The following is a 27516-nucleotide window of genomic DNA, read 5'->3' on the forward strand; positions in this document are numbered from 1 at the left end:
TTCTCATGAATCCAGAGTTCTCCACCCCATTCATTAGGGTGGCCGTTCTTCTCAAGTTCCGCAAGATCACGCTGTCGGTCTCCGGAGGAGGCGCAAAACCGCCTTAATGGGGCTGGTACACCACGGCCTAGACCTGTTCAACTACGATCAGAAAACCTGCTCTAACCAAGTTTTGATCACTGCAAAAGATACTCCGTCTAACATTGAATATGACGAGTATGTTGTCTATAAGCGGTCAGAGGAGCCTGGAGCACCATACACCAAGCGGGATCCATGGGTGGATGATGACGACCACATCACCCACCACTTTACTCGCGATGATGCTTCGGGAACAGCTCTCTTTGACCTAGCCTTTCGGCGTGGGCATATGCTCGATCGTGAAGTCAGTACAGTCCGTTGAACAGAGAGCGGTGAACTAATTGTCTGAAGGGCAGTTTTCGAAAACCAGATGATGATGAAGCCCCATCGGCCGGAATGGAAGGCCGAATACGCCGGGTGTAAGTTCAAACAGTTGATACACAGGATCTCTTGGTTAACTGAATATAGAATCTGTTTCAAGCGTAAAACTATTTACGACGGTGGTCGAGACATTCTCAGCATGACGGTTGATGACCTGGCTGCCATGAACCTTCATCCTGCCACGCTGCAATACTCAACTCGAACCACCACAGAATCTAGATTTTGGTCAAAAGACAAATCCCAGCTGAGTAAGTTCCTTCAACGCCATGCATAGGTTTACCTAACAATTCAGGTATTATTCTCGCATTCTCAGAGATGCCAAAGACGCCTTGTGACTTTCTGTCCATGACATACGATGTCCGTGAACGCTCCGCGACCATCCTTGTCCGACAGTCATGGGAGCCAAGACGACACAACCTCGATGACCTCGACGAATATGATCATCGTCTGGAGTCATGCAGAGATCATTGGGCGCACCCTCTCATCATGCCCGTCGTGCTTCTCCAAGTGCAATTTATGCGATGCGAAGAGGCTGTTATCGAGAACAACTCCAACGTGGCTCATTTGGAATACGATGTCAGCAATATTGCCGGCTTCGATGCCACAGAGACCGGGAGGCGTCTCAGTCGCACATTCAGCAATGGAAAAGGTGGCGAGAGAATTGCTTGGGGCCCAAGCACCATGACCAAACTCATGAAAAGGGCACACGAAGTTCTCAAGGACACCATTAAACTGCTGGATACTATTCGTTGGATGGAGAGAGCCATCAAAGTTTTGATCTTGGCAGGAGACGAGTTGAATGAACGAATGGGAAATTATTCTAACTTCGGCAACGATCTCAGTATGTTGAGTCCCACGGTAATCGATCCTCTAGGAGGACCTCCCGCAGTGAGTCCGGTTCTGCCCCCCAGAGATCTCCCCAGGCTTCGATTTCCTGATGAAGTGACGGATGGCGATTCTTTGGGGCCCCATTGGCATGAGATCAGGCAGTATCTTGATGGTTTATTGCGTCTTTGCATGGGTCTAGAGACGGATAGACGCATGTCCGAGGCCAGATGCCGTGCCCAGATCGATATGGTGAGTGGTACAAAGTCGAACATTGAACACCAACTAAAAGCAGTAGATCTACAGTAAGATGGCCCAAGAAGACAATATCCTGAACGCCCGAATGGCTGTAGCATCATCGCGCGACAGCTCCTCGATGAAAGCTCTCGCCGTGATAACCGCCATCTTTCTACCCGGCGAATTTCTTGGAACTCTCTTCGGCATGTCCATGTTTGACTGGCTCGGCCCAGATGAAGAAGACGACGATTCCTCGAGACCTATGACAGACCAAATCAAGGTGAACCGCTTTGGGGCGCATTTTTGGTACTATTGGGCGGCCGCAATCCCACTCACTCTTCTGATCTTGTTCGTCTGGCGAGCTTGGTGGGTTACTCAAGATCGATATTTCAGACGTCATCTTTCGCAAGAACTTAGCGAGGAGCGTTTCTGGACCGCTGATGGAAAGCCGCGTAAGCTAGAACGAAGTTTCATTTGGGATTTCTTCTACCTTTCCGCGAGGCGTGATGAGAAGCCACGGCCAGGAGATGACTTGGCTGAACTGGAGACTATTCATTCTGGGACGAAGGAGGGGTATGATGGGGGATTTACTGGGGCTACCAATGTGAGGCAGAGACAGATTTTGGAGACGAGGAAATGGAGTCTTCATCAGAGAGGGACCAACGTCACGGTTTAGATACAGACAAAGAGGGAATAGCCTTCGGGCCCTCTATGAGTACGGTTGTTACTGTTGTGTATGTTCTAGCTATTTTTCATATAGTATTTGATAGGTAATTAGGCAAAGAATATCATAATTATTGTTTTCGAGAGACAACTTGCGGTATAGGTTAGCCCATATATCCAGGAACATGATAATGTATAAATCATAATCTTCCAAGTCTAACCACTGGTGTAAAGTTTCAGATATCAAGTAAGCCACGATGAAGGGTCCATTCATAGAAAAGCATAGGATTCAATAATAGTTGGCTACATCCTAGCTCTACGTGCTAGAGGCTGCAGGTCTAGGAAATCGTCATCTTGTGTCAATACATTTGTCCGTGTGGCGATCCATAACTAAGCTGGGCTACAAGACGTCAGTTCAGGTTATCTCGTGCCGCGCCGTGCCGGGTTTATAGATTATGGGCTCATGTTATAGTGAACGAGTTGCGTTTGATGCCCCTAGTTGACAAGGGGTTGGTCAAAGCAATGTCCTAACGAGATGTCGGGGATCCGGAGAATATAACCATGTCTCAGGTCACAGATAAACTGCAGAATTTTCGATGCAAACGGGGCCACCGAGAGCTTACGAATCAAGTTTGTCAATGACTGGAATGAAAGCCGTAAATTGGAACGCCATGCGAGGATATGGCGATGGCTTCACTAGTTTAGTCTTAGGGTCAGCCATCTACAATCACGAAATTTAGTCACGAGCTCTCTACCGTAAAGAGTATGAATCAGGAACAACGAAGGGAGAAAAACTGTTTATTTCAAATCACCAAAGCTTGGACGTTGTGCAGGCTGATCTGGAGAGCACACGTTGAACCGATTTATCCGTTATTCATGAGTCCAGAATGAATGTCGGCGACGCCTTTGCTAACGTTCATCTTCTGGATCATGATCTAGACCCTTGATACTGGGGCAGTTTATTTTGTCTTAATTTTTCTTGTTTTGGAGTGAAGACAATATTGAGGAGTTGCAGTTGTGAGATTATTGGAGGGGTCTTTGCTCCCTTCAAATGCGGGAGCGCAAGGGTAGGACGAGACATTGCCGGGAGCGGCGTCTTGTCGTTGCAGGTCCATACGATATGTGCAAGAAAGGGCTGTTTTGAATGATTGAAGGAGCTCTTAATTGATGTTTCTCCTTTGGTTAGTTTGATATATAGACAATATTCAAATCCTGCAAGGCAATCAAGGGCTCCCCAGATACACCCACTTTCAAACAATCACTTGTGCTTAATTAGGAAGGGAGGGACCAGAACGCACCAGGAACAGAAAGGAAGGTACATACATAAATCGATCAAACGGAAGGAGGCTTACGCAGGAACAGCTATCAGATCCCGACGCTATTCGGTTCCTAGGGAAACTCTACCCTTGACTCTTCATCATCATGACCCACTCACAACCACATCATGAGCTTCACGCCCACAGCCTAGACAGCCTCTTTCTCAAGCCTCCCAAACTCTACCCGGCTTCATTATGCCGCCTTTTCAATAGCAAAAGATGCCAACTTACAAAGATTGACAGCCACCACCATGTCTTAACCTCCGACCAATTCCCCTAGCGCCTTGAACCACTGATTCCAGACACTAAGCTCATTCCTAATCAAGGTCCCAAGACATACCAGGTCCACGTTTTAGGGCTTGTGGCGCTCGATAAGCTCGAATGATCTGCTTGTCGGGTCTCATCCGGCGTCAGGGCATTCCCAGTCGAGAACGGCATCGTCTCGACTGGTGCCCAGCGTTGCTTTCCGTAGCATCCTTGGAGGCTTCTTTAGGCCAACACGCGGCCAAGCTACGCTTTCGTCGTGATGCTATACTCCTTCAAGGCCGCCTACCTCCCTCATGCCTCTATTGATCGAGTGGCGTCTTATCATCATGTCCAATGTGATAAATTTGCCCCGATTCCCTCGCCTGAAGTCCTTGGCCCCCCTTCCCTCCCAGCTGATCTCACCCTTAAGCCATTCCTTTTCATCACTACTCAACCCACGTCATTCGTTCCTTGACTTCATCTCATTCTTTAAAGTATAGTGCTTCATAGACTACTCTACGGTTCCGTCACCCCAGTCCTTGTCTCATAACCAGCCCGGCTTCAGCATCTTGTCTCAGCTTCAACTCCCTCTCAAGATAGTTGGACCCCTTGGACTATCTGAGTACTACCTCACACATCACGAGGTCTCACTCCTTTACAAACAGCTTGTTTTTATAAGAAGCACTTATACTCGCCAACTAAACTTAACTAGCCCATATCATCCATTCATTGTCCAGGCTTCTTCAAGTCAGAGGACATTCATCTCGCAGGCTCTCTCTCACCTTGAGATCAATTGCTGCGTATCAGATATGCTCAAGCAACTCATCCTCATTGCGCCGCTTCTGGTGCAAGCACTTGCTGTGCCTGCAGTGGAGCCCAGACACCAACATCTTCATGGACACATCGAACATACACATGGGACCAAGACCAAGATGACCACGTCTGTCCGTCGTGAAACAGAACAAACCGCCGCACCGCAGTTCATTCCTCCCAAGATGCCTTACGCACTTGACCCTAACACCAAAATCCGCAAGACCACCACTACCGCCGCTGATTCGAACAATCCTAAAGAGACTATCGTCCCTGAGTTCATCCCACCTAAGATGCCTTTCGTAGCAAAAGCATCTTGGCAAAAGTCAACTAAGGACCAGGACAGCTCCGACAAGTCCGCTTCGGTTGCATCTGTGAAGAAGAAGACGGTTGTCAAGGTTCAGGACGAAGAAGACGACAGTGATGACAAACAGCCAACTTTCATCCCGCCTAGGGCGCCTTTCCGAGGATCTCGCAAGCCTCAACAGAGTCAAGCTGCCACTCCTCGGGATACAGTTCCCCAGTTTATTCCTCCGCGAAACCCCTGGGCACAGTCTAAGCACAACACTCGTTCTACGGAGAGTGATGACCAGGACATTTCGCAAGAAACTGCCATTCCTGATTCTGACCAGCGAGCTGCCAGTGGCGATGATGAAGTCGTTCCGGCACCTGAGCTCCTCAAGCGTGATGAGGGAGGTGCAGATAACGAATTCTTCGATGAGGAGGATGAGGACGACTACAACCCTGAGGATTTCCCTAACCTGGGCGGCCTCGAACAAGACGAGGACGGTTCTGATGAATCTGAGAATACTCCTGCCGGAAACACATCTGAGCAGGCAAGTCAGAACCCCGAGTCTGCCGATGCCCATGATGATAGCAGCGTAAAGAACTACTTTGGTGGTGACTTTGATGATGAGGATGACGCCAACAACGCACCTACTCGCCTAGAGGCTCGGGGTGCTGGAAAGCGGAACATCCTCTACTTCACAAACTGGTGAGTTGTGGCATGTTTCTGTGCAATTAATGGGTGTTAATAATGAAGAACCAGGGGTACCTATGGGGCGAACTTCCAGCCCCAAAATCTGCCGGTGAAGCAGATCACACATGTTCTATACTCCTTTGCTAAGGTTAACCCTAAAGACGGAACTGTGTAAGCATATCAACCCCATCAATATATCGTACTTATTAACAAAACGTTAGGTTTTCATCAGACTCTTACGCTGACACCGAAAGACTCTATAGTGGTGACTCTGATAATGGTGGAAAGAACGTTTATGGATGTGTTAAACAGCTTTACATTCTTAAGAAGAAGAACCGAAATTTAAAGGTGATTCTATTACCGCGACCAAGCAGCCTAATGTGAAATTGCTAAGACGTATGAACAGGTGCTACTTTCAATCGGCGGCTGGAATAACAGTCCAGATCTCGCCACTGGTGTGAGCACACAGGACCGTCGCAAGAAGTTCATCTCTTCCGCCATAAAACTAATTACTGACTGGGGCTTCGATGGAATTGATGTCGATTGGGAATACCCTGCCAATGCCCAAGAAGCTCGCAACTATGTCTTGATACTCTCGGGCCTCAGAAAAGCCCTCGACCAGTTCTCAAAGAACAACAAACTGAACTACCATTTTATGCTTACTGTTGCTACATCAGCCGGTCCGGCAAACTATAAAGTCATGGATTTGAAAGGAATGAACCCATGGATTGACGCCTGGCACCTCATGGCGTACGACTATGCTGGCTCCTGGGATACTACCACCGGTCATCAGGCCAACGTTTTCGTTTCAAAGAAGAACCCTCTTTCAACAAAACTTGGCACTGACAAGACAATTAACGATTACCTCGCGGCGGGAGTTCCGCCAAACAAGATTCTCATGGGTATGCCCCTTTACGGGAGATCATTCCTGAAGACCTCTGGACTTGGCAAATCCTACTCAGGTGTTGGCGGCAACTCTGAGGGAACTTACCTATACAAGGATTTGCCACGTTCTGGTGCCAAAGCTACCTACAATGCAGACCTCGTAGCCAGCTATTCATATGACAGCAAGACGCGGGAGCTTATTACTTACGATGATCTCAAATCTGGTCAGGCCAAAGCCGCTTATATCAACCAGCGAAACCTTGGTGGTGCTTTCTTTTGGGAGGCGAGTGGAGATAAGATTGGATCCCAGAGCATCGTTTCTGGTGTAAAGCGCACATTGGGCACCCTGGAGACGGTCAACAATCTTTTGAAATACCCTACGAGTGCATACGCCAACATACGAGCTGGAATGCCGTCTTGATTTTGCGAACTGCGCTGGCTACTTTCCCTTTGTGCTGGACTTTGTTCGGATAGGTGTTGGATGTGTTTGGAGTCTTTGCAATATTCCATTTGTGGTCTGTTTTTGAGATGATGTGATTGGGAACTTGTCACTGTATAGAATATAGAAAAGCCCTCGTTACCTTGCATGATATTACATTCATTTGTTCACTTGAACCAATCTGCTCACAAAAGCCAAGAGCAATTTCCTTCCGACCCTATGATTGTCATTAATTTATGTTTCCATCATGGCGGATATTTTATCCTGACCTACAGCTCAAGCAATAATGAGACAGTTAAGATAGCAGAGCAGCGTGTCAACAAGTCATGAACCGCGATGAGCTTTTATGTTTGAGTTGAGGTACGTAGTCTTGAAGGTCTTGCCCAGACTTGAGTCACTTGATAGGATATTGTCGAGTTTGGCAGCATTGTTACCATAGACATAAGCTTTTAGCTTCCATGGGTAGTATACTTCATTCATATGCTCATTTGCTACGGCTGCAAGGGTTCCGGCCAGCACAAGGCCAAATAATGTTAAATTCAAGCACATATATATATATGACAGACCATATTAATTATTCAACTGTAGATTTACTTGCCTCTAGTCTACAAGCTACTTTCCTATTCCATAGGCATAATCAATGTCCTACATCGGGCCTTGATGACCCGAGACAATACCTAAAAACTGAACAAAAAGCAAGTCCTATAGCCCCCCATTGCCGAAGAGAAAGAAAACTCCCCATGATAACAAAGACGCGCCATTCTCCGACGTCTTGAGAACCAATTCCGGTCTTTCAGTAAAAAAATCTTTCCCCCTTTTCAATAGAATTCATCCTCCTCCGGCTCACCATACAGGGATGCGTTCTACATATCCTGACCCTGGGGAGTTCCAGAGGCTTCGACACCGTGGAAAGCGTCTCCAAATGCCGAGTCGTCCATGTCCATGCTGAGATCTAGACCCTCGCCCAGCTCGCCAGCTGCACCGTCTAACGTAGGGCCGTCAAAGTTAAGGGCATCACCTGCTGTGTCAAGGTCACCAAGGGAGCTGAAGTCGTTTTGGTCAAAGGAGACAGAGCCGCCCGGTGTCCCAGCTGCTGGGGTAGCACCAGCAGACGCAGTCTTAGCCACAGACTTGGCAGTATCGATTCCTGCAGTAGTGGGTGTGTTTGCGTTGACAGAAGCGGCACCCGAGCCAGGGCCCTGATTCGCTTGATCGTTCGCAGTGCCATCTTTGGGCACAACAACCCAATCTCCACTGCCAGTTCCTTGATCAGGCGCTGTTGAGTGATCCTTTGGCCCCTGAGTTCCGCCCATCGTCACGTCACCGCCAGAACCAACTGCGGTGGTATTGGAAGGTGTTCCGGCCCCAGACTGAGCCGCTGACAATTGAGGTTGAGGAGTTCCAAAGTTGTTCAGAGGTGTAGAGGTGTTGGAAATGCCAGTATGCATCTGATCGAGTAATCCAGCGGCAGTGCCACCCATATCGATGTCAGATTCTCCAATCATGATGCCGCTGTTCTGCGAGCCAGATTGCGACGGCTGACGAGATAGTTGCGAAGCGTCAGCCTGAACGGGTTCTGGTGCTGGTGGTTGATAACCTCCGTCTTGAACCCGAGATACCGTCGGCTTGGTATCAACCTTCTTTCCCGTAGCAAGTTCCACTTCAGACACTATCTGTTCGACTGTTTTCGCACTGACGGGACGAGGAACAGCATCCTCATCGTGGGGGTCAACCTTGCCCTCAATTCGCCAAATCTCAGTGCCTGTACCCTCGACAGTGTTTCGAAGCTCCTTCTCCTTTGTGCTGAGGATGGAATTTTCCTTGAACTTTGCAAGAGCTGCGGCATGGTCGGCCTGCATCTTCTCTATCTCGGCCTTGGTTGACTCAATGTGATTGTGGACTCGCTTGCGAAATTCATTGGCCTTTTCGGGATCCAGCCGCCCGATATACGGCTTCTCAGGCACGGAATTGGAGGCATCAACTCTTTGTGCGGGAAAGATGCCTTCGGTCAAATATGCCAATTCGCCCTTGAAACCGAGGTTCAAATCGACAGGGGTGATCTGGCTTATCCTATAAGGAGACGAGAGGATCTCTTCCATCCACTCGTGGTTCTGCTGGTATCGGCTCATAGAAATCTCTCTTGGCGTGAGATGGTCAAACATATCTCCTCGCGAAACATCCTCTTCATCGTCGAAGGCAGCGTCTAGCTGAGGCATTCCTGGTAGTGGGGGCTGGCCACTCTGGCCCGCGGCGTGCCTCGCTCGTTTAGCAGGAGGGCCCGGTGCGGGTTGCGTGGGATATGCCATCTGTTGAGGAACGCCTCGAGGGGCCATCTGGGGAGGTACCGGCTGACGCGTGAGATCAGGCAGGGTAGGCCAGTTGACTCGGTCGGATAACATGAATTCTTTGCGACGAATCTGGCCAGCGCGCTGCAAAAAGTGGCGCTGCTGCATGATGCTGTTGACTCTTTCGTCAAAGGGAATCATGGAGACAGGAACTCTGTCATTCGGTTCGGCGGGGCCGTAATGTACAACGAAGAGGCCGACGTCTGGTTGGGGAGGATTAGGATGACCAGGGATAGGGACTAGTCGGCATCGTCGACGGGCGTGGAGAGCGTACTGCTCGCCGGGAATGTAACCAGCTTTCTGATAGTAAATCTCAAGCATCTAGTGAGGTTCAGCAGGCTGTCCCTTTGTGCAATTCTCATCTTGTCCTTACCAGTCCATTGCCCAGATCATGCTTGTAAACCTGTTCTGGAGGCGCCCAGACATAACCATCGGTTGCGAAGGTCGTTCCCAAACGCTGAAGGGGCTGCCAGGTCAAAAGTATCGTGCCATCGGTAGGCTTGTCGAGATATGTCCAGAAAAAGGGCGCCCGGTCTCTCGCAACTTGCGGTGCGGCCATAAGCCATTTAGCAACCTCATTTAGGTCAAGTCGAGGCATCACAGGGTATCGGAATGAAGAGATCAGATGAACGTGGGGCATCTAAAGGACTGTCAGAAGGATGTTGCGATGCGATTGCATCTTTGCGCGTATGCATTACATACAAGGTCCTGAGGGACGCCCTGGCTAGGATCCGGTTGAGCCATAGTGGGCAAGCGTCGCGCTGGTCAATATTAGGCGTGTTGGTATATCTAATTACGCGATTGATGATGTCCAGGTATGTGCGTTGCTAGTCATTCAGCGTGCTGAAAAAAGCCGAGATGGGCTGACTCTGAGAAGGTGAAGGGATGGCGTGGCGCAATTCACGATATAACTTGCGATGGAGTTGTTAGAAGTCAATGCCCTTGCGCGGCTCCAAACTTCTCGCGACGAGGCTGCGAACGTGCAGATGGCCAATCAGAGCTGGAGAGCCGTGTAAGTAAAAGCGGGTCTTGAGCTCTTGTCTTCCATGGACCATAGGTAGGTAGGAAAAGAACGAGGTCTGATGTAAGTTGTGGTGATTTATATAACTTAATCTTCGATAAGTAGATCTTATGATATTATGTTAGAGGAAGAATGATCTTGAAAAGTTTGAGCAGTGCGGATGGATTCTCATATAAGTAAATCATTCGTAAGTGGACCAACTTCGCTTCATTTTGTCGCGCGAACGATAAATTGAGTCCTACCACGGTTATCACGCTCAGTAACTGTCACTTATCACCGATTTGTATATTTCATTGGGAAAATATTATTTGATTTTGTTTTCATGCTTCTCATCAGGTTCTAAACGTAAACCCGAATTTCATCACTTAAGCTTTCTAAATCCGTACCAACCCATTCATCATTATCCTTGCAGCGTTACCGTGTTCTGTGTACCAAAGCACAGATTTTTATAAAAACGCAGCGATCGAGCTTCGTACAGCCCGGTGGTATTCATTCTTTAACCAATCGAAATTCCATCTCTTTACCCCGACAAGCAACTTAAGCCTGGTAAGTAGAAGCAGAGACGTTACCGCCACGGCCGGTCCAGTTGACGTGAATGTCCTGGCCATTGGGGTACTTGTCGCTAGCGTTCTCGGGCTTGATGCGGAAGGTGTGAGCACCGAAGTAGTCACGCTGAGCCTGGAGAAGGTTGGCGGGAAGGTCCTTGGTGCGGTAACCGTCGAACCAGGACAAAGCGGTAGAGAAGGCGGGGGTGGGGATACCAAGGAGGGCAGCCTTGGAAACAACGTCTCGCCAGCCGGGCTGAGCCTTGTGGATGGCCTTGTTGAAGAAGTCATCAAACAGAAGGTTCTGGAGGTCGGGTTGGGAGCGGTAGGCGTGAGTGATGTCCTTGAGGAAGACAGATCGGATAATGCAACCACCTCGCCACATGAGGGCAATGGAAGGCTTGTTGAGCTTCCAGTTGAACTCACGAGCAGCTTCCTGCATGAGCATGAAGCCCTGAGCGTAAGAGATAATCTTGGAGGCGTACAGGGCCTGCTCAAGATCCTCAAGGAATTGCTCCTTGTCGCCCTCGAACTTGGTTGTTCGGCTGACGAACTCAAGCTTGGTGGAAGCGGTGGCACGCTCGTCCTTGATGGCAGACAGGCATCGGGCAAGGACAGCCTCGGCGATGAGGGTCACGGGCTGGCCAAGGTCAAGAGCGTTGACAGCGGTCCACTTACCGGTACCCTTCTGACCGGCCTTGTCGAGAATCTTCTCAACGAGGGCAGTGCCATCATCGTCGTTGAAGTACATGATATCTCGGGTGATCTCAATCAGGAAAGAGTCCAAAACACCCTTGTTCCACTTGGCGAAGACGTCGCCGATCTCCTTGCTGGAGAGGCCGAGACCGCGCTTCATGATGTCGTAAGCCTAGTAATGCTTTGTTAGTCTTTTGTGTGAGGTGGTTCTTGTCTCTATCTCTTCATACCTCGCAGATAAGTTGCATATCACCGTACTCAATACCGTTATGAACCATCTTGACGTAGTGACCAGCACCCTCGTCGCCAACCCACTCACAGCAAGCCTCACCGTCGCTCTTGGCGGCAATGCTCTGGAAGATGTCCTTGATGTGAGGCCAGGCCTCTTCATTACCACCGGGCATGAGAGAGGGGCCATATCGGGCACCCTCCTCACCACCAGAGACACCAGAGCCGACGAAGCGGATGTTCTTGCCAGCAAGATACTTGGTACGGCGGTTGGAGTCGGGGAAGTGAGAGTTACCACCGTCGATGATGATATCGCCGGCGTCAAGGAGGGGTAGAATCTTCTCAATCCAGTCGTCGACAGCCTGACCAGCCTGGACCAAGAGCATGACACGGCGAGGAGACTTGAGCTTGCTGACAAACTCCTCAACAGTCTTGGCGCCGACAACGGACTTGCCCTTAGCCTCGTTTTCCAGGAATCGGTCGACCTTGGAGACGGTTCGGTTGAAGGCGCAGATGGTGAAGCCGTTGTCAGCCATGTTCAGAATAAGGTTCTGTCCCCTGTGAAGCATGTGAGTATGTGCTGCCACTGGCATTGCCAGTTGAATGGTTCTTGGGTCAAACTTACATGACAGCAAGGCCGATGAGGCCCAGATCCGCACTTGCCACAATGTCAGCATTCGTCGCATTTTGTTTCGTAGCAGAGCTTGAGAGTGAGGTGAAGGAATTGTGTTGTTGAGGGGCACCCAGGTTGAGGTGAGCGAGACGAGCTCTACCTCGAGAACATGAGCCATGATCACGATGAGGATGAGGACTACGAATGCCCCAAACAGTCCAGGCACGGATTCAGCACAGCGATCACTTCATTTCTCGCTCCAGCGTCCGGAGGGCGCGGGGATGAGAGCATGAGAGCATCACCATGAGGCCGTGGCGGGGTGGTGGGGTAAAATTAAGAGATGAGGTATGAGGGAAGCTTCAACTTACACAGGGCCAGACATGATGGGCTATGATATGCGATCGGGGAGTGGTATGTATAGAATGAGGTTTTTGAAGATGTATGAAGGAGAGAAAGAAGAGGAAGGGAAGAAGGTGGGAGGAGATGCAAAGTTGTAGAGAAATATACCTGGCGATGAATGTTGTCACACCCGTGCCGAAGTTGGGCGCTCGGTACCTAGTCCGCACTCACCTCCCAGTCCACCTCCTGTCTGAGCTGGAAGGATGCCCACCTTTTTTTTTTCTTCCCTCTCTACCGCTTTGCATTTGGCTCAACTAAGCAAACGCGACGCAATGCGCTTCAAAAGGCTCAATCCAATACAATTGACCTGGTCGGGCATAACGCCAAGTATGGTGGAGCTTCCGCGTTGATTGGCGGGGCTCTTCTCAACTGTTCATCGTCATCGTCACTGTGGTGCGGCCGAGATTGATACTGAGATGATAGGTGCTTTTCTTCCATTTACATCACCTCTTTGACTACAGCTCGGTGACTATGAGTAATTGCGGTATCTAGCTGATCTCCCACTCATCCTGCCTTAATCATCGTTACTAAGGCAATCTACTCATCCGCTACGCCAGCCTTGCAAGAACTTACATTTACCAATACAAACTAACTTTGCATCAATTCCTCAGCAGCCATCATCATCATCATGACTGAGGTAATGCCCCTCCACTCCTCCCTGGCCAACAGCATGGACTTGTACCTGCTGGCTGGCCAATGACCATCAGTAGGGGTCCATCGTTTACGGACACCAAGTTCCAGAGATGGGATTTTCCCTCACATTTATTTAGCGGACTGTAGCGCCTCGCAGGTTACCCCTCCAGGTCCCCCCTTCTACGCCCCTCAGCTCCAACGTTATGACGACTCTACGGTGCTGCTGCGGTCTTACCCCCAAGATGAACCCCAAAGCTTACCAAGATTTTTGAAACCGTGACACAAGCAACACAAATCTCGTACAAAGCTCGCCGCATATTAGGCTGGATGAATTGCTTTCCGTTGTATCCGCCTCGCCTCACTAACATCCATAGTCAAGCCCTTAGTCCTAGACATGTCCCGTGCGCGGTATCGACATCTCCTGGTCTCAGTTCGTCCGTCAAGCTTATGCTTGTTGGATAACCTCCAAGACCAGCCTTTCTATGCGATCCTGCAATGCTGTCCGAGTGTTGGGACCCACGTCTTCCGGGCCCGTGTAATCACTACCGTGCCAATTGACTTGTTCATCGGACAGTAGCCCGACCCCAACGCGCCTTAGCCTTCGCGAATCCGTACCGAATGCCCCGAAGGCGGATACGGAGAATCCCAAAGAAAAAGGCCGCAAACGCTGAGCTCTGTCCAGGTGTACTCTCGACCAACCCAGGTGCACTCTCAGCCCAGTTCATGAGTCCAGCCTGACCGAAATGCTCCACCGGAATTTACCCCGGCAACAGTGCGGTATAAGCGCCGAATCAACTTTTAGCCTCACCAGTGTCCGAAGTCGCTCATGACGAAACAGCCAAGGAGATCATGAGACAGAGAATTTAAGCCTCAGACTGGCCAAGCAATACTGGCTTCAGGATGCCTCAGCCTGCTTCGGCAGCCGGATACTTTAAAACGACAAGACGATACCGTTGAACCACGATTGGTAACACCGATTTCTGATTGACTCGGCTCATAGAGACTTGAAAGTTAAAACCCCCATCGGAGATGCAAGTAACATTTGATATCGGGATAAAAGGTAATAATCAAGTTCCGCTTGCTTCGGTCCATATTAGCCGTCAAATTCTGCCGCCGAAATTATCTTGAGAACGGATCAAGTCGTCCATTTTTGCCCATCCCATGTACATGGAGATTAAAGTATCCGAACATTCATCCAGCCTCTCGAATAATAGGTGCGGATACACATTTTGATCAAGTTCCAGAACTTGCTATGCGCTATATACAACATTAACCCCCACCCCAAGGTGAAAAGAGCCACCGTAACTACGGATTCGTTGAATGTTCAAAGCTTACAATAACCCCCAAGAACCAATGTTGTCAGGAAAAGAATGGATGCGCCATGTTGTTGAGATTTCTCCAACTTGCCCGTTATTGCCATGAAATCTTTCGGATTAGTCAGTAGCATTCTCTCCAAACAAGAGCTTTTGAGACACCGTCAAGTCCGTCTGCTTCCGAGCCGAGGAATCTATATGCCATAGGATTTCATAATCCGAAGAGGCTCTAACTGACTACCTAACGCTGGCACATCACCCACTCCAGCTCGTGGGGGTGCAAGTTACTTAACACAGGCGACAGCGCCAGACATCGTGACCAATGACAAATGAGAATCCGAGGTGTTCAAAATATATTGATTCAAAAAAGCAACACTAGGCCCTGTCATTTGAATTTCAAGCCATCAGCCGAACCTATGGCTTGAGATGGTACCTATGTAGGTACCTATTCATCTGAGCTTTGGGAGAGCGCACGTGATGTTCAGGTCCCACTTAATTTAGGCCGCTTTCTGGAGAACGAGGCTAGAGCGAATCAAAGAAGGCTATCATAAGATCCATTTTCTTCCATACAACAACAGTTGCCATCGTCATCGCAATCGCAATCGCGTCGCACCGCCGCAGAGCACCGCCGAGCCCTTTCGATAAAAGCTGCGGACGCTGGGAATCTCTTCAAAGAGGAACTTGAGCAGAATTTGGCTCAAGGTACGTTTTCTCGCAAACACTACACCGCTTCCTCGTATATCCGCTTGTATTCATCATGGCGTACCCTCCTCCTCCAGGCATCAGCAACAACTCTCTCCCACCGAGACCGCCCGCCTCCAAGTCAGGCTTCAAACCCGCGTTCCCCCCAGCAGCCCAGGCTGCATCGAAGCCAGCGTACTCGAACGCTCCGCCGACGTACTCCGGCCCTTCGAGTTACTCTGCTCCCAATGCTCCATCCGCAACTCAGTATGGCCCTTCGTACTCTTCGTACCCGACTACTGCTCCCGGCGCGGTGAACTCGGGTCCGGCATATTCGTATCCTCAGCAGCCACAGAATTACAGTGCCCAGAACTACGGCGTCCAAAGCTATGGCCCTCAGAGCTACGAACCACAAAGCTATGGGGCAGCACCCCAGATTGCGAATCCATTCCCTACTCCAGGCACTGCGGGGACCGACTACAACCCCGAGATGGCCGCCCAGATAGCGCAATGGCAGAGCGCATATTCGAGCACCCCAACAGATGGCAAGGATAAAGCCCCTGGGTTTGCTGGGCCTCGAACAGATGGCCAGACATCTGCGGCCGCGGCAGCTACCACTGCGAACCAGGAGCGCAAGAAGACAGTCATCCGAGAAGGTGGTGGTAAGAAGTGGACAGACGACAGTCTTCTTGAATGGGATCCCTCCCATTTACGACTCTTTGTCGGTAATCTTGCAGGCGAGACCACTGACGACGCCCTTCTCAAGGCTTTCTCGCGCTGGCCATCTGTACAAAAGGCCCGAGTCATTCGTGACAAGCGTACATCCAAGTCCAAAGGCTACGGTTTTGTCAGTTTCAGCGACGCTGACGACTTTTTCCAAGCCGCCAAAGAAATGAACAATAAATACATTCAGAGCCACCCTGTAACGGTTCGCAAGGCCAACACCGAAATCAAGGTAGCTAATGTCAAGGAGAAGGACAGACATGGAAAGAAGAATAAGAATAAGAAGGGTGGAAATGGCGGTGGAAATCATGGGGCTGGCTATGAGCCCAGCTTAGGGCCCATGGGTGGTAGTGGAGTGGTCAAGCCTGGACAAAAGACCAAGAATGGCCTTCGCCTGCTTGGCTAAGCGTTCGACTGAGCAAGTGTCGCGTTTTGGTGTTTGGTGTTTGCAGAGGTATCATACATATCCGGTTTAAGTGTACTAATTCCATGAAGAATTTCCGGTCCACCAGGGAGTCTGGGCTCGTTTGTATTGCAATGTTATGAATTCGATCATGTATCATGTTGACCAAATCCTTCGAAAAGTCACAGGCTTGATTTTACTCTTCACTTGTGCCTTGAACATAGGTATTGACCTAGAAAGGTACCATTCCATACAACGTTTTGTGCATATTATCTGGTCAGAAAAACGGGCAAGTTGATTATGTGTGGTATCTGGGTATATTGATATTCTTGCTCTTCTAATATCACAATGTATCGAGGAAAGTTCCAGCCTAGATTCTATCCCCAAAGTAACCCCCGGCGCCGTTGTTATGATACATACAAACAAAAGATGGCGAGTCATTGTATCGACTCTCACTCAGTATGACAAAGAAAGGCGGCCCATAGAGTCGTTATATACAGGCTCAGATATAAAACAGGAAGTTGTGGCATTGAAACGATTGTTCCTTCAGCGACGCTCATTAGCTGGAGCATGGGGTTGTACATCAAGATCCAAGCCGTCGATGCTGTCACGGAGCAGACCAGTATTTTCCGCGTCTGTATCCCCATCGCGGTCTATGATTCCGCTAGTCTGACTCGTCGGGGAATCTGGCGCGTCATCGTCATGCGCATGCCGAATATGAACACTTTCTTGCGCCTCCTGCCTCATCTTTGTGATTTTAATGTAGTTGTAGGCAGCGATAGCGGCCATGGTCGTGAGTAGACCAACAAAGTTGATGGGTGTGAGGCGGTCACCAAAGACAAGAGCAGCCGCACTAATAGTAACAACCTCCTTGAAGATGCCAGCAATGGAAAGTGTGACGACGGAAGTGCGCTGCAGCAGAGCGAATTCGGATGCCGTCATGCAGAAGGCGATGCAACCGGGGAAAAGCAAGAAAAGGGGCGCCATGAAATAACCCCATTCATCACCGAGAACTTTGTAGCCTTCAATGAGAGCTCCGACTCCTTCGACGGGCACCGCAAGGCAGATAAGCACGAGGAACATGACTGGAGTAAGGAAGAAGATGCTAGAAAATGGGTTTGATGTCGCAGGGTTGCGGAGGAGCAGGATCTGGGTCAATCCCCAGCGAAAGCCAGAGAAAAAGGCAGCTGAGATGACGAGGGCGAAGCCTCCCACCTTGAATTCAACTTCACCAAACACCATGAGCACGACACCGAGCGTCATGGTAGCAATGATGGCGACAAGACGCCATGTTGGGGTTTCGAGGCGGAAAGCAAATGCAAACATGAGAACGAAAGCTAGTGAGGAGGATTTACACATGGCTAAAGCAAAGGTTAGTTACCTCAAGAGCTCAGACGCAGGGACAACATACTGTAAAATGTAAGGCTAATGAACTTGAGAGAGGTATTGCCAAGTCCAATATCTAGGCCTGTAGCTGCACCACAAGGTCCAATTCGAGTGAGGTAAAACATCTTGGTCATGCCGTAAGATTTGGGCTCGTCATCATGTCTCGACCTGCCCATATCTGACAGATGAACCCCGTGTCCGGGTCTCAATGAGGGCACGAAGTACAAAACGAGACCTGAGAGGATAAATTGAACCACCATGTGCATAGACGTCGTAAACAAAGGAAATGCAAAGTTCAGCCGTTCATGATCAAACATCCACTTGTTGTACTGTAAACATGTCAGCAATTATGTTATCTGGGAATAGGGCACAGGAGCCGTTTCGTACAATCGATATTGATAACGAAAAGAGGTACCACAAAAGAATCAACACAACGTTTACCATCAAGCTCTTGAAGACGGTCTTGTCTGCTTCTTTGCGCTCCTCTTTTGATATAGCCTTATTGTCCCTGACGATCCGCTGATCCAGCTGGGTATTTCTGCTACGCTTCTTCTGCCGCCTCTGCTTGTCTTTACGGGTCAATCCTGTTTCTTCGTCGTCTTGGAGGTCTTCATCGCTCAAGCTGTCATCGGCGGATTCATCCTTCTGGATCGCAAAGCCGTTCGCATCCAAATCTTCTTCCGATATCTTGGGTTCTTCTATCGAGCCAGTGGGTGCGGGACCACGGCTTGTGACACGGGTTCGGCTGGGTGATCCAGCTGGCCGACCAGCCATGTTGTGGCTACTTCGCCGTCGACGGTGGCCTGCAATAGGTTCCATTTCTATATCCCAGTCGCTCTCGCTTTCCTCGTCGCCGTTGAAAGACCTCGCGCCGGTTTCACGAGACGGGCCAGCTATCGTTTGATTTCCTCCACCCAGACCGGAGTTCCGCGATGTAGAGACTTTTGTTGTTCCTGATGACGATCCTGCCACCGATTTTAGGGGACTCGAGTCTTTGGCTGATAGAGAGTCGTCAATGAGAAGGGATTCGAGGGATTCGGGGCGATCTGGAGCTGCTACGTGTTTCGAAGACAAAGGGGGTGAGCGTGAGGAGTGAGATGGCGAGGAGATGGGATCAGGTTGAGGAGGAAGAGCGGTCATGATGGAGACAAAAGAACGACTAGAGCAGGGGATGCGATGGGGCTTTCATAAGTTAGTGATGGCAAAGGATGGCCAGGATGGCTAATGGTAATGAGTAGGGTTGGTCCAGGTCTGCTGGCTTAGGTGGTCGCAGGACTCCATTCGTACAGTAGCGCATTAGAAAAGGCGGAGGGGCTAATCCTCATAGGGCAAAAGTTAAAGTCGGGGCCGTCATGGTAGGGGACCGTAGCGCCGTGTCTGAGGTAGTACAGGAGTCACTTGGGGGGTTATGTGTGATCACTGGAACACTCCGAGAGTGAGACTTGTTGACGTCGATTGCATTGAACGGCAAATTCCACCTCTAGCTTTGGGTATATGAACATAACTCTTCAGGAACTGGCTTATCTGTAGGTTTCTGGCTATAACGACGACTTTCCTAAGCCTCCTCCCATCCGCTTGGCATTCCCAGGCTACAAGTTGTCCTTCTTACACTGTTAACCCAGCAGCACCAAAGTGCGGAGTGGACCTGAAAGGTGTTAGGTCTCTTGGCAATAACATCCATGGAACCCCGTGGCGTACTGCATATCTGCACGCGACACAGCTTCTAGGCCTCAAATGAGGGGATGATTGGTTTGAGGATAATGTTCTAGAGGTTTGTGACAATGAGGTGCAAGCATAAGGTAGCTCGAGTCAAACAAGTGCTCCCCACCTCTTGGTATTTCCTGCAGCAAATCCAAAGCAAGAATAAGCACAAATATCATCAAGATCGCTTGAAGTTGTCTGCACCTGAGCATTAGCATTGGGGACATGACTTTCATCTCAACGATGGCAAATTAACACACGGAACTCGATCATTTCACAGGTAGCTCAGGCAGTTTAACGAGTAGAAATGCTTCCCGTCATATGCGATGAAATGGGAACAAAACAGTGGTTACCCATAGCATCAATGATCTTCAGTCCACAGCGATCCGGCTGCTGATCATCACCTCCGCACGTGTACATTATTTCAAGTCCATCATAGTACATAGTGCCCACATGACACATAATACCTACATGCATTGGGTTTTATCTAATATGTCATCTAACATCTAACATTCAATATTCCAGTATTTCGCTCCGACCTTGGCACACACTCTCTGTGATCTTTTAGCTCCTGCGTTTCAAGATTTGGTGTCTCTCGAGGTTGAGATATCCAGGAACCTGCAGCCCACAAATCCAGGGGTAAACAAGAAGTCCCCATCTCGTATCGGATGGGTCTCTGATTTGTGCATAAAACTCAGGCACTACTCCGTAAGCTGGGAGGTTGTTTAATATCATGACCAGTTCCTGATCAACGGACTGCTACCTATGTATGGCTGTAGTTGCGGAGTTCCGGCAGTAGACGAGCCCCTTTCTCTCATTCTGATTCACTTCGCCTAGGTATGGAAGACGGCATTTGAGGCCTTGGCAAGGTTGAACCTCACGGCATTGGCCCGTATTCTAGAAAGTGACCAATTTAGGGCCCGACTACCCGAATGAAATCTAACAGGTACAGCTATCGGAGAGGGTCGTCCACCGAGACAAAACGTGCGTCCCGTCGGGTCTAAAATCCTTGTCAGATATCCAGGCGAGCCGATAAATCATCAGGATTTTGATGGCCTCGACAACTGAGCAGCATTTGGAGCTGGCGGCAACCAAGATATTTGCTCGGGTAAGCCTTGGGAATTGAGTTTACAGGAGAACATTTGATTCATTGGTTCGATCGATCTAGACACCTTCTTCTGAACTATCCTGACTTGAGCAAAAGTCGAATTGCACGGTCCTTATCGAATACGACCTTGCCAATCAAACTTCATTATTCACACTCTGTATTCGTATTAACCAAGCCTGTCGTTTACCAGCTGTCCTTGCTTCCAATACTTCTTCTTCTAACAAGCCCGAGTAGTTGCACAACAAGGCACACAATCATATATACTTTGTTTTCGTGTTGGCTGAAGGGGCACAGGAGCTACGAGCGCTTCCCTAGATGGCCTGGTGAATCTGGAAATCCGGTAGGCCTATCTGCCCAGCGTCTGTTTAGCTTTATCAACTGTTCATCTATATTCGGATCCTTGATACCTCATCTCCTCAGCACTTCGGATCTTCCCGTCCAACGTGAACATCGTGGGCTTATTAAAGTTGATCACTAAAGGAGCTTTCGAGGCCTTCCGCAATGCCGGTTCTAGCCCATACTACTTGATAGCTATCAGACCTTGAATTAGCAAGATCAACGATTCTATCAGACCTGATTGGTCATATCTAGTACTTTTTCAGATCGCGCTATCCTAGAACCCCTTGTGATTCAAGTATCGATTCTATCTTTCACATCTACCTTCTAGGTTGAGTCTACCGCAACTTTACTGCCGTGGACAAGACAAGGTTGCTTGATAGCAGAATTCCTGAGGTCAGGTATCATGAAGTTAGTATGTTATGGGGGATTAATAGTTGTGTGGGAACTGAATGGTAGCTCCAACGAAGACCTACCCTAAACTTGACCAAATGGCTTTAACCAGCCTTTAGGTAGCTAAAACATTAGTAACTTGTATGTAAGTGTCATTTTGTTTAGTAATCCTTTGCTCGCAGGTGCGGCTCTGTTTGCACGAGGAGAAAGGCATGGATATGACTTGGCGGCTGGCTCATATGTAAAACGAACGTTGACAAAGCTTGACCAACATCTCGAGAACTGAGGCATCTTTTGGTCAGCTTCACCAATGAATCAAGCCTCAAAAGCATTTCACCATTTTCGGAAAGGCTGATCAGGTAATAAAGTAGTCATCCACACCATTCCTTCCAGAGCTGAAAGTGAAGTACGTAGCGGAAGATCACACATGAAAGCTTATAAGTGACCTCCCCCGCATCTTGCTCACGTCCACTCACGATATTCGACTGACTCTGAGAGAGAACTCTTTGGAAACATAGCCCAGAGAGCTCAGGATCCAGTTTTACCATTCGCCGGAGAATCCGGAGTAGCACTAAGTTGTCCACCTGGGCCACCGACACAATCCATTACATCATTCTTGAGCTACCAATTCGGGGTAACTAGACTAAGCTCCTGTTCCTGGAGCTTCTCCCACCTCAAGTTTCAAGACTACAATATAGCGACTTTGAAAATGGAGGGTCGACGCTCTTCAACACTTCCGGGAGGTTCCCGTCGGGGTCAAACCGGGGGATATCTCCCAATTGAGGACTATGGAATGATTGGAAATATGCACACCTGTGCTCTTGTGGGAATTGATGGAAGTATTGACTATATGTGTTGGTGAGTGCAGACCGATGAGATGAGACTCGGAGCTCTCGACTGATAGTCTGAATTGCAGGCCTGATTTTGACTCCCCGTCTGTTTTCTGCAGGCTCCTCGACAAGGACAAAGGAGGGCATTTCTTTATTTCCCCCCCTCCCGATGTAAACTGTACCACCAAGCAGCAGTATCTTCCATCATCATGTATTCTGCAAACAAGGTCTATTCATGAAGATGGTGTCGTCGATGTGGTAGACTTTTTCCCTCGCCCACAGAATATCAAGGTTACCACCAAAGGTGTGAAGCTGAATGCCTACCGGGAAGTCACCAAAGTCCAAGATGAGCTTAAGAAGTGGTTGGTCCGCCGAGTGGAATGCATTCGTGGTTCAATGAATCTTGGTACTGTCCTCGACACGCAACTAGAGGCAATGATTGACCGTGATCAGATATCGAACTCTTTCCTTCTTTCAACTACGGAAGAGATGAGCACGAGACCACTCTCTTCCAAGAACAGCACTTCACGACTGATAATAAGAGTAAAGTTGCCTCGTTCCATAGCAAGGATACTCAGCTGCAGCTTGACGTCGCAATTGAGAAGGGAGAGAACGAGACCAGTTGTCCTCTCATAACCTTCAGAAAGGAGAAGCGTCCTGGAATCAACGGCGGGGGCCTCGTGGCTTGCATCCGTATTGAAGAAGGCCAGACGATTTCCTTTGTCCTTCGAAATGATATTGAACACCATGTCACGGAGAATATTACGACTGATGTGCTTGATGCTCAGCAGCACTCTACGCAGAGTTTCTGGTATAATTTCATTGCGCAATCGAATTATAAAGGTCGATGGAGAGAGGTTGTGTTTCGAAGTTTGATGATACTCAAGATGATGACTTACGGTCAGGTTCTCGCTCAGATCCAACCTGTGAGATATCGACTGACCTTTTATAGAGCCTACGGGTGCCATCATAGCTGCCCCAACATTTTCTATTCCCGAAGCCATCGGTGGAGTAAGAAACTGGGACTATCGTTTCTCTTGGATTCGCGATTCGAGCTTTACTATCTACATCCTACTACGTCTTGGTTTCAAGGCCGAAGCAGATGCTTATATGGAGTTCATCATGGAAAGATTCGTTCACTCACGTGGCCCAGATGGAGGCTTGCCTATTATGTTCACCATTCGAGGTGAGACTGACATCCCGGAACTGACATTGGATCATCTTGAAGGCTATCGCGGCAGCAGTCCTGTTCGTATCGGAAATGGCGCGGCTTTTCATCAACAGTTTGATATCTATGGCGAATTGATGGATGCCATCTACTTATATAACAAATACGGCAAGCCAGTTCCATGGGATGTTTGGAAGGCTGTTCGTGAGATTCTTGGTACGCTTCGCAACCTTGACCATTCCCTTGGCGAGCTAACATGTGTTCAGATTATGTTCTGACTATACTCGACGGTAAGACATATAGCCTTTGGCTTCGTGTTTTGGCTAAACGTTATAGATCCGGACATGTCTATCTGGGAGGTCCGAAATAACAAGCAGCATTTCACATACTCTCAGATAATGCTCTGGGTTGCATTTGATCGCGGCCTTCGTCTTGCTGATAAGAGATGCTTTCCATGTCCCAACCGCGCCAAATGGATGGAGGCAAGAGACAGAATTTATGAGCGTGTCATGGAACAAGGTAATCCAAGCAAGACTTCCACTGATGAGTGGTGTTGACTGTTTACAGGATATAACGAGGAGATGAAGTGCTTCGTGCAAAGCTTTGAGAGCAGAACTATGCTCGACTCCTCCATTCTTATAGCTCCTCTTGTGTTTTTCATCTCACCCTGTGATCCACGCTTTCTCAACACCCTTGACCGCATTCTCTTACCCCCAGAAAAGGGCGGTTTGACAAGTACCGGCTTAGTATACCGATACGACACTGAGCTGTCCAACGATGGTAAGGGAGCCCGCAATAACTTCATCTCAGCGCAGCTGCTAATGTGAGAAAATCGCGATGTAGGGGTAGGCGGTCACGAAGGTGCGTTTAGTATGTGTACTTTCTGGCTCGTGGAAGCCATGACCCGAGCAGCTGTCTACGAGCCGAAGTATCTGGTCAGGGCTGTAAATCTGTTTGAGAACATGCTCGGTTTCTCTAACCACCTCTGCATGTTCTCTGAGGAGATCGCGAGATCTGGGGAACAACTTGGTAATACACCCCAAGCATTCAGTCATCTAGCTTTAATCAGTGCGGCTTTCAACCTGGACCGTACTGCGAGGTAAAATACAAGGGTGCTGAGAAGGCAGACCGCAGCCGAAAAGTGGCCAAGTTTAGCATAGTTATTTGTTTGCTCAATCGTGGGCCCTTGGAAGAATGCATGTGATCATTTTGATAATTTGTTTACTGCTACAAATGCGATCTCATGTTTCGTAAAACGTGATTGAATCAGCCACGAAGCTCTACAGACACAGAATCTCCAACCTCAATTGTTGGGTATTGTGACTCTTTTTTCATAACGTCTCCTTCAGCGAAAGGTTCATGCCGCATGTGTACCCCAAAGTAAACTTTGCCGTCGAAGCGCCTTGTCTTTGCGAGCGTCACGAATGGCTCTTCCTTCTTTTCGCCAGTTTCTTGGTCTATACATACCATCTGACATCTGCGACATGCACCCAGAAGCCTGAAGTTCTGGCGACCAATACTCATAGAGCCCCAGCGATCCTCAGAAAAGGCTGGCTGTGCTTTAAAACCAGGAGCTTGTTCGAGTGTTATATTTGCTCTAAATGATTTCTCGTCAACCGAGCTTCCACCACGGTCGATGATTTGCTGGTTCAGGGCATCAACACTCGAACTATGGATTACCAACATAGGACTCTCGTTAGAGAGAAGAATCTTGGTAGGTTTCTGCTGTTCAGAGTCCGAATCAGGTGGTGATGGCACATCTGGGAAGGAACCTGGTAATGTGTGGATTTTTGAAGGCTGTTGATATCTTTGAATCTGAGCCTTGGAAAGACGGCTTTTCAGCCCCAACCCACCAGGGGGAAAGCGTGCCAAGAGACAAGGAATCCCAAGAGCATTCGAGAAAAAGGAGTTGATCCTGTCCGATGTATATATCTGTGTGCTCACCTTCTCGCCACAAACTCTGGAAGACTGCCTGTCAATACTGGCGTCAATGACAGAAGGGTCTGCTGATAAAGGGATAGATATTTGGTTTGGTTGGCCGCTATGCTGTGTCCCACGATATGCGATGATTAGTTCGCCCTTGCCAAAATCTAATGTTGGCCTTAACAAAGCCATCTTAGGGCAACGTTTCTGACTCAAAGCATGTCCAGACCCATGATGGACTAAGCACCATTCACGATCCCATGCTAGACCTTCTGGTCGAACCTCCCAAGGGACCCCAGACGGGATCGAGTACCCGGCGCAGCTTTTTATTGGGTAGATAGTAATAGTTTTAACCTTGAGTGCGGAAGAGTCAGGGACGTCGATGGATTTCTTGGGGTTTAGAGCAGAAGAATCGATTGGTAACGTTCTTTCTTGGTAGAACTCCCTGAGGAAAGCAACAAATCCGTCGACATCTGTTTTCGTGCTCATTGCACCTAGGCTAGCTCGAATGACACCGGTGGGCTTACCAGACATGATATCGTTGTCTGCACCGCAACGAAACCCGGCCGAGAAATTCTTCTTCATCTCCCAAGGTTGCAAGTCCAGGGCTGAAGCAATGCCGCCTGGGCTGCAAAGCCCACCGGTCCGAATGTGGATGTTTTTGAGATTCGCAAGTTTCTCAAACTCGGCAAGGCTTATCCAAGCGCCCTGGCTATTCCTTAGGTTGAAAGAAACGACAGGCCCATTTCCAAGAGTGTTTTCGTCGCTGGATACCGATGTATAAAGTTTGCAAACCGGGGCACCATTTGCATGCCGCATATTGCTCAATTCTTGAAACATGCGTTGGGTAAGGTATGAAGTATGGGAGCTGATTTGATCCATGGAACCAAATAGTCGTCGATGTATATCCATGGCAATGTCGAGAGCCACTATGTTATGAAATGGAAGTGTCCCGTCTTCTAGCCTCTCGTGGAGGAACTGTGATTTGGGGGCATGCCACTTCTCATTTCCAGAAACAACCATGTCTACCGTGCCTCCACCAAAATACTTGCGATTGTTGAACACCCATTCCGAAGAACGCTTCACTAACAAGGCTCCAAGATCGGGAAATCCAAAAATCTTGTACAAGCTGAAGACAGTAAAGTCTGGTGCTAAGCTCGGATCGCTGAAATCGAGATAGGATGTAGCAGCAAACGAGGAGGCGTCCAATAATGTGAGAAATCGATGTTGGGGGTTGCGATACAAGTTCCGTAAGTTTTTCGCCCAAGTCAAGGGATATCTTTTGCCATCCATATGGGATTGCGCAGGATAGGCAAACAATGTTGTTGCTGACGAGTTGTCGGTCACGTTTTGGAACGGGAACTGCCCTTCAAGCCATGATTGAACATCATCATCGTCAACCGACGTACTATAAACAGCTTCCTCTCGAGCGCCGACCAAGCTTGTGTGACATCCTTGGTGATATGCATATAGAAAACCTTCTGGTTGACTCCTTATGGCTTCAACAACGAGTTTGACTCCCGCTGTGGCATTTGCGACAAACACCACATCATACTCAGTTGGGTCTGCTCCAAAGAAGGTGAGCAAATTCATACGAGCATCTTCAACGCGAGATGCTGATTGCTGCGAGGATGGTGATGCAGAGTGGGGGTTGCCATAGAGAACTGTAGTCATCTCGTGAGCGAACGAGTCCATCAATGATTTGGAACATAATGTTGTCCCGGCGTGATCAAGGTAGATCGAATCTTTTCGCAGGTCAGTACAGTTCAGAAACGTATCTAGGTATTATGACCTTGAATCATTGGATATTCAGCTTCTCTAAATTGCTCCACGGCTCGGTTATAGCTTGAGTCGCCACCCAGAATAGGCACCGTCATCTTAACAGCCTATGTGCAAGATGAGTCGAGTGAAGGGAAACCAAAGTTCCCAATGTTTCAAGGCCCTTTGACACAAAAAGACCAAGCACTTCCGGTGGATATTGAGAGCTTATTATACGCCGCACAACCCTTATCATATTCTGATGAGGAATTCTATGGCACTATCACGACCGATAGAGAATGGGAGTGGGGTGAAGAGTGGAGGAGAAGACATGCTCAAACCAAGCCGAGGAGGGAAGTTGGTTATGATACCAGGGCCTAAAGTTGCTCCAGTTTGGCTGAACAGGCTGTAAAACAAAGGAGGAGATAGGACCGACGTGGCTATGACTATATCC

The 27516-nt window shown here is 48.9% G+C and overlaps 8 protein-coding genes; 4 read left to right on the forward strand and 4 right to left on the reverse strand.

Annotated features, from left to right (window-relative positions):
* Positions 1 to 106: 106 nt before the first annotated feature.
* FFUJ_01302 (uncharacterized protein) lies at positions 107 to 2197 on the forward strand (the record flags this gene model as incomplete). XM_023580239.1 has 5 exons in its annotated part: positions 107 to 382; positions 430 to 497; positions 547 to 707; positions 752 to 1536; positions 1583 to 2197. The coding sequence occupies 5 exons, from the start codon at positions 107 to 109 to the stop codon at positions 2195 to 2197; spliced, it is 1905 nt and encodes a 634-aa protein (XP_023424253.1).
* Positions 2198 to 4555: 2358 nt separating this feature from the next.
* Positions 4556 to 6841, forward strand: FFUJ_01301 (probable endochitinase; the record flags this gene model as incomplete). XM_023580250.1 has 4 exons in its annotated part: positions 4556 to 5550; positions 5605 to 5706; positions 5757 to 5883; positions 5942 to 6841. 4 exons carry the CDS (start codon positions 4556 to 4558, stop codon positions 6839 to 6841), a joined length of 2124 nt encoding a protein of 707 aa, XP_023424254.1.
* Positions 6842 to 7722: 881 nt separating this feature from the next.
* Positions 7723 to 9948, reverse strand: FFUJ_01300 (uncharacterized protein; the record flags this gene model as incomplete). XM_023580261.1 has 3 exons in its annotated part: positions 7723 to 9525; positions 9578 to 9844; positions 9907 to 9948. The coding sequence occupies 3 exons, from the start codon at positions 9946 to 9948 to the stop codon at positions 7723 to 7725; spliced, it is 2112 nt and encodes a 703-aa protein (XP_023424255.1).
* Positions 9949 to 10762: 814 nt separating this feature from the next.
* FFUJ_01299 (probable phosphogluconate dehydrogenase (decarboxylating)) lies at positions 10763 to 12689 on the reverse strand (the record flags this gene model as incomplete). XM_023580272.1 has 4 exons in its annotated part: positions 10763 to 11638; positions 11697 to 12252; positions 12320 to 12352; positions 12676 to 12689. 4 exons carry the CDS (start codon positions 12687 to 12689, stop codon positions 10763 to 10765), a joined length of 1479 nt encoding a protein of 492 aa, XP_023425601.1.
* Positions 12690 to 15409: 2720 nt separating this feature from the next.
* Positions 15410 to 16462, forward strand: FFUJ_01298 (related to RNA-binding protein; the record flags this gene model as incomplete). Its single annotated transcript, XM_023580283.1, has 1 exon — positions 15410 to 16462. One exon carries the CDS (start codon positions 15410 to 15412, stop codon positions 16460 to 16462), a length of 1053 nt encoding a protein of 350 aa, XP_023424256.1.
* Positions 16463 to 17005: 543 nt separating this feature from the next.
* Positions 17006 to 18985, reverse strand: FFUJ_01297 (related to vanadate resistance protein Gog5p; the record flags this gene model as incomplete). XM_023580294.1 has 3 exons in its annotated part: positions 17006 to 17820; positions 17871 to 18174; positions 18233 to 18985. The coding sequence occupies 3 exons, from the start codon at positions 18983 to 18985 to the stop codon at positions 17006 to 17008; spliced, it is 1872 nt and encodes a 623-aa protein (XP_023424257.1).
* Positions 18986 to 22092: 3107 nt separating this feature from the next.
* FFUJ_01296 (related to glycosyl hydrolase, family 15) lies at positions 22093 to 24484 on the forward strand (the record flags this gene model as incomplete). XM_023580305.1 has 9 exons in its annotated part: positions 22093 to 22241; positions 22300 to 22384; positions 22442 to 22619; positions 22667 to 23113; positions 23166 to 23597; positions 23648 to 23671; positions 23718 to 23900; positions 23949 to 24161; positions 24225 to 24484. 9 exons carry the CDS (start codon positions 22093 to 22095, stop codon positions 24482 to 24484), a joined length of 1971 nt encoding a protein of 656 aa, XP_023424258.1.
* A 163-nt stretch (positions 24485 to 24647) lies between these two features.
* FFUJ_01295 (probable molybdenum cofactor sulfurase HxB protein) lies at positions 24648 to 27181 on the reverse strand (the record flags this gene model as incomplete). XM_023580316.1 has 2 exons in its annotated part: positions 24648 to 27049; positions 27097 to 27181. The coding sequence occupies 2 exons, from the start codon at positions 27179 to 27181 to the stop codon at positions 24648 to 24650; spliced, it is 2487 nt and encodes an 828-aa protein (XP_023424259.1).
* Between the last annotated feature and the right edge of the window lie 335 nt (positions 27182 to 27516).

Source organism: Fusarium fujikuroi, chromosome FFUJ_chr01, assembly GCF_900079805.1.
Source record: "Fusarium fujikuroi IMI 58289 draft genome, chromosome FFUJ_chr01".
In the NCBI taxonomy this organism is placed as follows: Eukaryota; Fungi; Ascomycota; class Sordariomycetes; order Hypocreales; family Nectriaceae; genus Fusarium; species Fusarium fujikuroi.